The following is a 12,849-nucleotide window of genomic DNA, read 5'->3' on the forward strand; positions in this document are numbered from 1 at the left end:
GCGACTACTTGAGATTAAATTCATGGGAGATTGGTTGATAATTTGAAGGAATGATACTATATTACGTTTACATTATCAATTACTTAATTAATATTTTTACCTGATCGTTACGTATTATGATTTCATAGAACATCTTGGCATATACCATACATCTTTCAAGAATACTTAAAGATTACCTTATATGTATTCCTTATTGACCCTGTAGGCAAGTTGTTAGTTAGGCCGGGTCTTGAAGTTTCTCTTTAACGCGCATAGTGAAGACGCCACTTCCAGTTCTATTCGAGAAAAGTCACTGTGACACCAAAAACATTGCTCGTGATCACTATGTTCCCAAGAATCCCATATGTAATCAGAATCCCATAAATATTAAATTCACATTGCCTCATCAGACACGTATACCATATTTCAGTATGTATTTTTTTTTTTGGTTATTTTTAGAAAAAAAAGTGATGCTTAATACTGCCTTAATGCTTTACCAAAAATAAATGTTCAATATTTGCAGCGTCCGACGCTCTTTTGTTACACTCTTTACAAAACTCGACGCTAGTTGCTAAGCTAATTATATAAAAATATTTAAAAAAAAATCATAAGAAATAATGTTTAATTAACTCGATATTAAAGGATAATTAAGAAAGCATATGAAATGTGGTTCAAAGTATTCATAGAAATCTACATACACGCATGCACACAAATATATTTTACGATTTAATGAGATTAATTATATAAGGAAGAAGAGATTTTGTAAGTGCTAGGCCAATCCAATTACAAAAACAAAAATAAAAAAATAAACATATTAATACATTTAAAAGAAATTACAATTATGAAGTTTAATCCTTTTGTGGGGCCCTAGTAAACCGCTTTGTATACTGACATTGCCATTGAATAGCAAAACTGTAAAATTCACAAAAGGTGTTAGGAAAGACACACTTTCCAGCAAACAGTGATGTCTAAAATAAATTAAAAAAACTCAAAAAAAAAACAAACGTTAAATGAATTAGTAATTAAATGATTAAATATTAATATTGTTCTACAAGCGTTTACTGTGTTTGATTAAACAAAATAAAATAAAATAAATTATTAACAAAACTAAAAAAAAAATATTTTGCATGCAATAAAAGTAAGTTTTTCAACCAATTGAAACCAAAAGAAAAAAATGCAAACTAAAAATTATGAGCGTTTAAAAGTTCCACTGAAAATATAAATATATAAAAACCAAATCAAAAAAGGTCTTTATAAATTTACAATGCAAAAAAAAAAAAAACAGAGAAACAACCAAAAAGCGGTTTGCACATTTGCAGCCGCAAAACTTTGTGAGATTTAGCAATTAAGTGATCACTAAGATTAAAAAAAAAATAATAATAAAAATTCGTTCTTTTGAAACATTATTTAACGATTTAACACTAATGTGAAAACATATTGCATTGCAAGCAGTTATATTATATGAAAATGAAGTCTTACTTGAAGTACGCACATAAAATATTATTAGAAATGGAATTGCAATAACCTTGAATATATACAAATTGCTATATTCAAATAAATAACAAATTTTCCATAGTGTCAACCATTTACTGTGTCTATCCCTCCGATCAAGTACTTACAATATACATAACCACATTTTACAAACGGTAGTACTCTAATACAGATTTTATATGGCAATGCTGGACGAATTTCAACTAAAGGCTTAGAGATATATTTTAATTGTGTTATATTTTTGGCAATTCCCTGTAATATGGACTTTAAAAAATGTGTGCTGAAATTAGTTGAAATCACTTTATTCATTGTCTTTCAAATACTCTTTACAATATCGACATTTCTTCATAAGTCTTATTTTATAGTTTTATAATCTATATGAAACAACTTTAAATTTGCCTAATTCTTTGTTTAATGTCGTCATTGATACTATTTTTGTATCCCCTAAATAGGATTATCATTTTATCAATCCTAAAAAAATATTTTTTTTTTATCTCTCGAAGATTTACAGTAATTTACGAACAGCACATAGTCCATATTAGCCTACCATACCACCTGGTAATCACCCAGCGCATTATGCCATATATAAAGACTCCATAACCGATTTTACTGTACCACCCACTGATATATAAAAAATACAACTCTACAACTTGCTTAAAGTAAGACATACTTACCAATTTACATACATACATACCGAAACAAAAACATATATAATTATAATATAGTCTATATGAATTTCAATTATTACATAAAAATGCAAACTCGTACTGTGAAAAGATATGTATTCGAAAATGGCGAAATATACTTATCAGAGAACTGCAAAACTCACTTTTTCCTTGAATCAGCTCATACGCAAAAGTTTCTTTCAATTCCAATCACTGAGCCTCTGATACTTATTATTATGTTATACTATTACTCTCGAAACTATACAAACGATTTTTTCTATTTCATTGAAAATGTCGGTAAGTATAATGAGTTATTTGAAGAATAACTGAGAACGGTTGATCGCTTTAATTTTGAATAGAATCCACGGGATCTTACACTCTTCTCGTATATTTGTACAACACCAAGGTTAGATCGAACACTCCATTGGAAAATTATCAACGAAAACAACGATCGGTTTCTTTCTATGATTATAACTAATACCAGTTTGGCAAAAAAAAAAAGAAATTTTGACATAATTTAATTATTTGTTTAATTTAATTTCATACCATTCGGTTCGGTACCGTTCACTAAGAGTAAAGGCGTTATTCGGTCTACAACTTTTCGAAACCTTGAAATCATCCATGATAAAGAGGTGAAACTACTAGTAATGAAATATTGAAACCCTCTAGAAAAGCTGGGACTATCCAAAAAGCCGGATATCTTGTTATGAAAAACCATTTTATTGGCCGCGTCGTGACAAACTACTCTAATGACCACAACAGACTCACGCTTCCAAATCTCCATTAACTCTTCACAAAATTAACAATCACGGAATGACAAAAAAATAAAGAATCAACCAGGGCAAAACCAATAAAACCATATATAAAGCGATAGACGAGAAATACACAAAAAAAGGATGACTACGTACAACAATAAAGTTATTGATAAAAAAAAACCGTTATTTTTTTAATATTTCACATTTTATTATTTATTTCTTATATTTTTCAATGATCTCTCATTTACATATGTATGTATATATGTATATTTATTCACTCGCTAACTGCTGCATTATCCTGCTGTATATAAATATAATATTTAATAATAATAATAATAGTTACAATCATTTATCAGTTACATAATCAATAATTAATGCAATAATAGTTAAGTTATAAACATTGTTGCAACCATTTCTCAAATAGCAGAGCAAATAACCTAGAAACCTAAATATGCACTTATAAGTATAATCAATAATATAGTAGAATATATAGGATATATGTTTGGTTATAGTAAACTTTCATATACTATAATATTTATAAGTAGACTTAAGAGTACTTGTGGATTATATGTATATTTAATAATACAATCATCATATGCATTTAATATGAATTAATTATATGCGCTTTAGTAGAGAATAGTCACGCATACACTTGTGTTCCATTTCTATATACAAATTTGCAGTGCAAATATTTTGCTCATACTTGTATATAGTTGTGTGTTTGTATTGCTATTTATACATGACACGTTTATATGAACGGTGAAAAATTATATAATTATATAATTTACTTAACGTAATAGCAAAATGTATGCGCTAAACTATATTTCTTTATGTGTAAGTGTTTACTTTATACAAAATTTACATATCAAAATTATTTTTTTATAAACTGTATTTAAGAAAATTTGAAAAAATTATATTTATTACAATTAAATGTATGATATTTACTACACAAGTTGCGCTTAAAAGATATTTACTCAAACAATAATTAATATTTTTATATGTATAAATTTACAAATATTTATTTTATTATAAATTTATTAAATTAATAATAATTAAATTAATAATTTTATTAAATAATTTAAAATCGACTTGCGCATATTTAATTGCATTACAGTTTATACACATTATTTGTGTAAATGCTTACAAAATATTAATACTAAATTATGATAACAGCTTAAATTATAAAAAAAAACAATTAATTTGCATATTTTTAGTTTTTTATTTAATATTGTTGGAAACATTTTTTTTATGTTACTGCATATGTAGCATGCACAGACCCTACCTACACACATACATATAAACACTACTAAAGCATTTTTTTCAATTTAGTTTTTATTTTTATTTTTATTTATTTATAGAAATAATTAAAACGCGCAGCCAACTATCGAATTTCACATGTGTTTAAGACTAGTTTTTTTCTTTTGCTTTTTGGATCTTTTATGTGTCACAATATGATTTTTATAATGACTAACGTTCGAATTATTTCCACTTAATGTTAATTGTAGCAAGGTAATGCTTACAAACCATTAATCACGTATGCAAAATATACTTTTAATTACTGTAATCGTTTATTGTTGTTAAAAAAATCATGCTTTTTTATTTAAAAATAATTTAAATTTACACTTTATTGCAATTATTTCTTTTAATTCATTTTTTCATTTAATTTATTATAATTATATATTTTTAATTTAATTAAATTTTATTAAAAAATTTGTTATACACTTACAAAATGTCTACTACTCTCTGAGCTGCAATGCGAGTAAGGAACTTTTTTATAAATATGTCATAATGTAGCATATAAATATTTTAATAAGGAAAAAATTAAATGTATCAAAATTAATTATAATATGTATGTGTGTAACTGAAGTTGAAAACCAAATGACATGCGTTAAAGTATTGTATGCAAGTATTGTAATTTAATTTGTTTATAAGTAGTAATACAATTAAATTATTACATGGTAGATATGCGATTTTTTCAACTGATTTGTAATTATATAAGCGGTTTGAAATTGTTTTCAAGTAAAGAAATTTATTTTAAAAATGTGTTCGTATGGAAGAGTAACTCAGTTCGATAATATTGCTTTGAAGTTATGGAAAATACGCTTTAAATATTATTTTTAAAAATTTTAGTGATTAAATACGAAAAACTCAAAGCTAAATGTGATTTTTGAAAACGTACTTTACATATTTAAGGGGTTAGGGGTCAAAAAATCAATTTTTTTTGCCTTTTCGTTAAGTGTCTATCTATATCTTAAAAATATTCTCCGAAAATTTAAAGTTGATCCGACAATAACTTTTCGAGTTATTCTACAAATAACAAAGATCGCTCGGGCGCTCCAAAACGATCGGAAGCGGGTAGCTAGCGGCAGCTGCAAGCAAGCAAATAAATCTAGTGTGAAACTTTAAATGCGTTTATCTCAAAACTATGTTTTTTGAACTAGTGACAACTGTAACTCGATAACCGCTCAGTAGATTTTAATGAAATTCATTCAAAAATTTCGATTTGTAACACCAAATGATTGATTTTTTCCGAAAATCTAGAAAAAAATTTCCAGAGGCCGCCATTTTGTTAATTTTTGAAAAAATAAAGCTTCGATCAGGCCCAGGATTATCTATTTATAAAACTATTTTTTTTTATCCGATTGATTTTAAATGAATATCAAAAGACTTACGATTATCACCGCAAGGACCTGTTTTTGGAACTGGGTCAACACAGACAGCTATAACTTTGGAAATTATAATTTTTTTTTTTCAAATTTTCGTGACTTGTAAAAGAACATGATTTAATAGCGAAAAAAAATTACTGAAAACTCTCATTTTTTCGTGTCTCTGACTACCCCTAGCCCCTTAAACACTTTAACATATTCCAATGAGTTGTTAAATTTTTCGCTTAACTCTACTTAAGCCACTTTTCCATTAAACCACACATTTGTAACACCTTTTATAATAAACATAATATACTAAATTTAGTATAAATTAATTAAAGTACTTTGTTTTTATATTTTTTCGGCACTTTAACGAATTTTTTAAACAAAAATGCAGTTTTGAAACGCTCAAAAGAATCTACATTTACGTAAATGTATTTCTTAAGAAAACTTAAGTATTATTTTTAAAAGAAATATAGACAAATATAAATTACAGGGTGTCATACATACATATATATACCCATAAGTGAAAGTGTTGAGTTAGTATAAAGGTTTAGATATTGAATAGATGTGGAAATATAAATAATATATTATTTAAAAGCGAAAAAATACAAAATTATGCAAAACACAAGAAAATAAATAAAATTTACAGACATTTAAATATTGTTTAACAAAAACATGTTAATTTAAACAATTTTTGTTTCAATTTTTAAATTAAATTAAATTAGAATTTATGAAAAAATGTAAATATTTAGATCTTTTGCTAATTGAATTTTGTAGTTTTTTACGAAATAATTGTGTGGTTAAGAATTAAATGTGCATATTTTGTAATATATGAACTAAATGTTGCGCAATATAATATTTATATTATATTTATAAAAATATGTATTGTTATATAAGACTATACACACATACTTCACTACACACAAATGTGCAACAACATTTGAAAACCAAAAAAATTAAGATAAAAAAATTTTACTACAGAAAAAATAATATAATAAATATATGTATATGAAATCTGTCTCTTACGAAACACATAAAATATTTAAACGAAAAAATTAGATAAGCTTGAATAATATAATATATATTATAATAATAAGTGCAAAACACGCCGCTCAATTCAGGCTATCAAAAAATTCCTCTTCCTCCACGCCGTCTCTACCAACTACCGCTGCATTTTCACAATCCTCCTGTGCAACTGGCGCATCATCGACAAGCGTCTCCTTGCCCCACAGATCCAACGCCAGCTGACGATAGTAGAAACTATTAGCGCTACCAGCGCTGCGACTACTCGCAATACCGCGCTCATCTAATGAGAAATCGAGACTCTGCGCTACCTCCTCTTCCTCATCCTCATCAACATCGTACTCCTCAAGAGCATCATCATCGACCGCCACATGCGCATGTTGCATGTGATGCACTTTGAATGCGGCATCCGAGTTCAAGTGAGCATTATTGCGCTCCGCCTGCTGACTGCGCGTCAATGCGGTATTGAACCAAATTTCTTTCTCATGCGCCTCTTCGTCCTCCTCTTTCTGCTCCCAGCTATCGCTGTAATCATCATCCGCATATTTATCCAAACAATTGACAGCAGCCGCCGGTTTGCGCTGCCACAAATTCAGTTGTTCACTCAATGGCAGGCTCTCCAACTCCTCCTTGATGGGATAGACCGCACGCAGTTCGGCCAAAGCCATGCGCGATTGCTTCTTCTCAATGCTGAAATCATCACTATCGCTAGGCGCCTCGAGCAACGAGTCACTATAGCCATAATCGAAGGTCACCAGCAAATTATCGCTGCCGCGATCCGAACTGCGCAGCGATTCATTCGAGTAGTAGTAATCGTAGCTGGGTATGCTGACCTCCGGCAGCAGTGAATTCAGCTTCCGCACTTGCTGTTGTTGCAATTTCGTTTGCTCCTCCAACTCATAGGCGCGCACAAAATTATAATTATCCTTACTTTTGCTCTTCAACTGCAAATTGGCGCTCAGCTGGCGTGGCAGCATGCGTGTCGCGTAGCTGGTGGGCGAGAGCGCGCTTCCGCCGAAGCTTTGGCCGCCATTGGTCACATCGTAGCCCACGCAATCGACGCTATGATTGTTCAGCGCTTGTGTCAGCACCTGTTGCCATTGTTGTTGTCGCCAATTCTGTACCGTTGCGGCGTTTGCGCTCGAGTTCTCATACGGTTTATAGGCTGGCAGCAGTTCATAGAGTAGCGAATGCTGTAAGCGTGCAAGAAAGGCCAAAGGATTTGGTTTTGTTTTTCGAATTTGAGTTTTTTGGAAAAAGTAGGGAGAAAATAGAAAAATAAAAAAAAGCAAACAATTAATATACGAGTAATGGTAGAGTTGAGTTGAGTGTTTTGGGGTGGGACAGGTGGTGAAAGGGAGAGCAATTAATAAATGCGTGTGGGTGCAAAATTTAATGTTCGGGCATTGGAGTAAACATGCAACACAAAAAAGTGCTTTAAACAGGCTATACAGAGTTTTCAAATAATTTCTAATGTTTTTGCTAATATTGTTAGTGGCACATAAACACAATAAGTAAAATTAAGTGAATAAAACGAAAAATATATAATTGGATATATATAACAAAGCATTTAAGTTAACGTAAGTGTATGTATGTATATATAAAGATTGCCTGCTCATACCGCGCACCAACTGCAACCAACACAAAAAATTTGAGGTTATTTACTTTTATAATCTGAATGTACAAAAAAAATTTAAAATTTTACAATAGTGACAATAAATTCAATTGGCAAATATGTGATCATTTCAAACAACAGCAAAAATAGTTAAAAATAAAATTTCAATATTACAAATTCTTATCAAATAATAAACAAAAATATTTTCAAATTATTTTCATGAAAAATATAAAAACAAAAATATTTTTTTAATTAATGCCATTTATTTTTTTCCACGAGCTTTGGCAATAATGAAATTTAAATTTTTAACTTACAATTTTTCTAATTTTTAAGAAAAAATTTAATAATTTTAATTTTTTTAATTCAGTTGAGCTTTAGATTACCTTGCATAGCTGAAACTTGAAAAATTAAGAAAAAGCATTTGCAAACAAAGCTAAGAAATTGACAAATCGTTGATGTATTAATACTAACTACTCAAATAGGTAAGTCAAAAAAGACATTGTTTGGAGTAGTCAAAATCTATGTGAAGTTTTTACTGACTTTTATTAAAATCTGTTGTGGTTTACAGATCTGCATAAAAAAATGTATTTGCTGGTCATTCATCCAGGGTCTGTAGCACTAAAACTCCAAGATCATTTAAGGCCTCAAGTGCCTTAGAGGGTGAGCGGGTTTAGTACGGAGCTTCTTTTTGGTATAAGTAATTTTATAGTGTCTTATAAGGTTCACAGTATGACAATAAGTGACTGAGAAAAAATTTCTGTATTAGGTCTAGCACTTTGCATCCGCCGTTTTTATGTAAATTTAAGTTTTTTTTTGTATAAAAACGGTTACAAATGTCGATGTGCTTCAGCCGCACTTTTCTTGAAATTAAAAAGGAAAAGCAAAATTTCCCGCAAATGTCGAGAATTCGGCTCAAAATGTGACATTTTCAGTTGAGAATAAGTTTGGGATGCAAACAGATCTCTACAAATATTTTGTTGGGTTAATGTTGACACAAATGTCCAAGATCGATATAAAACGATTTTATCGATTTACTCGACCAGTGCTTGACCCTATAGACATCTATTGGAAAACAGCGGAAGCATACGTTCCCCGCTTCTGATAATTTTTAGTAGAAGAATTCTATAAGTATTCGCAACAACAAAAATTCCATTCCGAAAGCCTTACAAATCCAATTCCAAGACATATTGATCTATGTACCTAAGAGGTTTATATAAAATTTGCCTTTGGGTCAAGGACTAACTTGTCAATGTAGATTATCAAAATTATGTTGTGAGGTTACAAATTAGAGTTGAAAATATTAAGGTTAACAAAGAAATGTAGGGCCTTGCAGCCTTTAGAAGGATCCCAAAGATTGAACCAAAAATCTTGGAAGGCCTTTCAAGGCACAAATACGAAATCTTTAATTGTCAAAGAGGACAAAATTTTATGAAATTATTTTTTTTAAGTTCAGTTGGTAAATTTGCGTTTTTCAAGTGCTGTAACAGTAAAAAATTTTAAAATTATAGTTTTTCTTTTAAATTTAGTATGTGTGTATCATTGCTAGTGTAGCCTAATTCCAGTATTTATAGCAAAAATATAAATTCATAAATATGTATGAAGGCGTATAGTGTGTGTAGGGGTCATGTCTGAGAAAGAAGCCTTCTAAACCCAAGGAGGAGGTACTACAGCAATAACCAAGGAAATACTTTATGTCTGCATGTGTATGTGTTTGTGTGTGAGTGTAATGTGGAGGAAGGTCTTTATGTTGGTTATGGCAGTGCTTTGGGTGGGAACTAAAATTAATTGTCTACTAAGAACTACGACACAACAGCAAAACGTTAACGAAACCAAAAAAAAGGAAAATTACATTTATTTTAAAAGGATAGTGGTGGAAAAACAACAACTAACTAAAGCAAATTACATAAGTGCTAAGAAAACCAACAAAATTAAATAAAAAAAAAACAAAGAAAGAAAAAAACAACAACAACTTAAGACGAAACGAAACTTACGCGAAAGACAGTATTTTTGCTTTTCGTTGTACGGCAAAAAAAGTTGTAGTTGCAATTGTTGTTGTTGTACATATTTGAAGAAGTGGAGTTGCGCATAAATGAAGAGGAAGACAGTAGGCAGAATGTAGGATAAAGCTGACAAAAGTGCGAAATCTGGCAGCACTATAGATTTGCTGATGCGTTTTTTGGGTTGCATTTTGTGCGTAACAAAATGGACAAAAAAACAACAACAAATGCGCGTTGTTGCATGCCACAAAATTCTGTTCTTGCCGGCAAATATGCTTTCAGCTGCAGTTCTTCAAAGTTTTGCTGCTTATTGTTGCCTCCCTTGCGTCCACGTCGTGTTTCCTCTCGCCTGTTGTACTACTTTTGCTCCCGTTTTTTCATAGTTGTTGTAGCTTGAACGCGTGTGGCATTGTGTATGTTTGTATGCTTCTTTTCAACTTTTCAATACAAATTCTAGTTGGTTAGCTTTCATGTGTGTGTGTGTGTTTGTGTGCATGCAATCGGTTAAATAATTATTAACTGTTTTATGTACTCAATTTGGAATTTTCGGGCCATCACAGGCGGGGCCTGGCAAGCTTGCGACCTTGCTTTTACTGCCAATTTCAGTCAGTTGTTATCACTTTTTTACTTTAAATTATTACATTCAAAAATACATTCCTTTGTATTATTTAGTAGTTCGTTTTGTTGTTCGTTTTGTTGGTTTTTGCTTTTTTTTTTAGTACAATGAGAACCACAATCCGTTATTTACGCATTACATCGCATTACATATGTTTAAGTGGCATTCGTTTGTTTCGATTCGGGCGTTTTATCACCTGTCTTTTGCATGCAATCATCAGCCGCTGTTCATTGTAACAAGACAAAAATTTAAATTATATATGTAATTATATAATTATTAATTTTTTTAATTTTTTTAATTTTTTTTTTTTGAAATTTTTTTGAAGTTATCCAGTTACACGTTGTTGTTGATAGTATTGTTGTAGCGCCGCAAAAGTTGGTTTTGTTGTTGTTGTCGATAGTGGTGGTGGTGATGGTGTTGTGGATGTGGTGTTTTTGTTGGGGGCGGGAACACAATACACATTTTTATTAATTAAATAAATTTATATTTTTTCAAATGATTTTTGATAGTTTCATTTTTCAAAGTTATTTGCCTAATTTTGCCAAGCTTGTATTTAGTAGTAGTAGTAGTAGTAGTAGTAATAGTAAGTAGTAATTGATTTAATTATTTTATTTTTTTTTTGTTTTTGTAAATTACATTTGCAATGCCATTCAGCAGCGATTTAGTATTTATTGAACAAGCATGCAAGAGTTAGCGGCGTCATGTAAGTCAATACAGTTAAGTTAAGTTGAGTAGAAGAAGACATAGAAGAGCAAACGTTAAAAAAAAGATAATAAACAATTATTAAATAAGTTGGATTAGAAATAAATGTTTACAGCATTAGTTATTATATTACATTACATTATTCATAAGCAAATATTTCAAAATTTCAAAACCATTTTTGTCATAAAAAACACATTAAATTTGTTGTTGTAATTTTTGTTTTTTCATATAAAATATTGTTTAATTGCTAAATTAACGCTAAAATCAATGAGTACGTTTGTTTCGATTAATTTTGTTAGTGTGTGCTAATTGTAAGTGCGAAACGCGACTACGAGAGATGCGCTGAAATGACATTGAAAGTGGGAGACAATGAAATGCAGAAATGTTCGTAATGAGTTACTAAATATTATTTTGAGAAACAAAGTGGTGAGTAATTACATACTTTCTGCGTGCTAACAGCACTGAATGTTGTATGCAAATTTGAACGAAAAATTATTTTGATTTTACTAAAATATAATGTTTTGACATTTACTAAGGGTATATGTAATGTTGCTATTGTTACAATTATTTTTTAATGGAAAAATAAGTATGTTTATGTAATCTAGCTGACTCACGTTTATATATAATAATAATTATAACAATCTATGTGAACAAATGCCTGAAAAGTTCTAGTATTACAGTGTTTCTTATATATTTTCAAATTTTCACGAACTTGTCTAAGCCGAACAGAAATCTAGAGCGTGGAATCAAACGCATAACGCCAAGGAAATCTTGTTTTATTATATTATTTTTACTTTATTTGCATCAGGCTCTCTCTTTTTCTACGAATGTGACAAGAATCGTCGTATTTCCCTTCCCACATTAGTCGGTTCTACGTAATTAAAACGGACAGGAATTTTTATCCCACCAAGGACTGTCAACACGGCGGAATTCCTCATATTTTTTCCGAATATTTTTTTATCACTCATAAAACAACGTATTCGGTCCATATTGTTGATTTTTTTCAAAGCGGTGTTCTCTTATATTACTCAATTATTTTCATCTAAATATAAATACAATTGAACTTCGATAACTCTTTTATAATTCGAACAACAGTGGAACTTACATAACTCGATCACTTGAATTGGCAATAGCGTTTAGAGCCAAATTTCTTACAAATTTCCCTCCCTAACTCGAATTTCTATAACTCGAAGTTCTCCATAAGTCGAACTCTTGAAGAGGCAATAGAAGTAAAATTTCCATGAAAAGAACTTTTTGGTCAGTACACAATACAAAAATTAAAATTTAATTTTAAAAGAGTCCGTCTATATTGTACGGAGGAAAACAAAAATATAATAATACACATATGGATTGCATAA

The 12,849-nt window shown here is 30.0% G+C and overlaps 1 protein-coding gene across 4 annotated transcripts in view; it reads right to left on the bottom strand.

Moving 5' to 3' along the window:
* Positions 1–3,649: 3,649 nt before the first annotated feature.
* Positions 3,650–12,849, bottom strand: part of LOC105216778 (nuclear pore complex protein DDB_G0274915) — a 142,733-nt gene continuing 133,533 nt past the window's right edge. For 2 of the 4 annotated variants that reach the window (XM_011191426.3, XM_054225835.1), the window contains exon 9: positions 3,650–7,754. In XM_011191426.3, coding sequence (XP_011189728.2) covers positions 6,651–7,754 — 1,104 coding nt within the window. In that variant the 3' untranslated portion in view covers positions 3,650–6,650. Of the gene's footprint in view, positions 7,755–10,874; positions 11,013–11,050; positions 11,336–12,849 lie in introns of those variants that run through there. The other 2 variants (XM_011191427.3, XM_011191428.3) reach the window with 2 other exon arrangements.

The sequence above is a fragment of the Zeugodacus cucurbitae genome, chromosome 2 (genome assembly GCF_028554725.1).
Source record: "Zeugodacus cucurbitae isolate PBARC_wt_2022May chromosome 2, idZeuCucr1.2, whole genome shotgun sequence".
NCBI classification, from domain to species: domain Eukaryota; kingdom Metazoa; phylum Arthropoda; class Insecta; order Diptera; family Tephritidae; genus Zeugodacus; species Zeugodacus cucurbitae.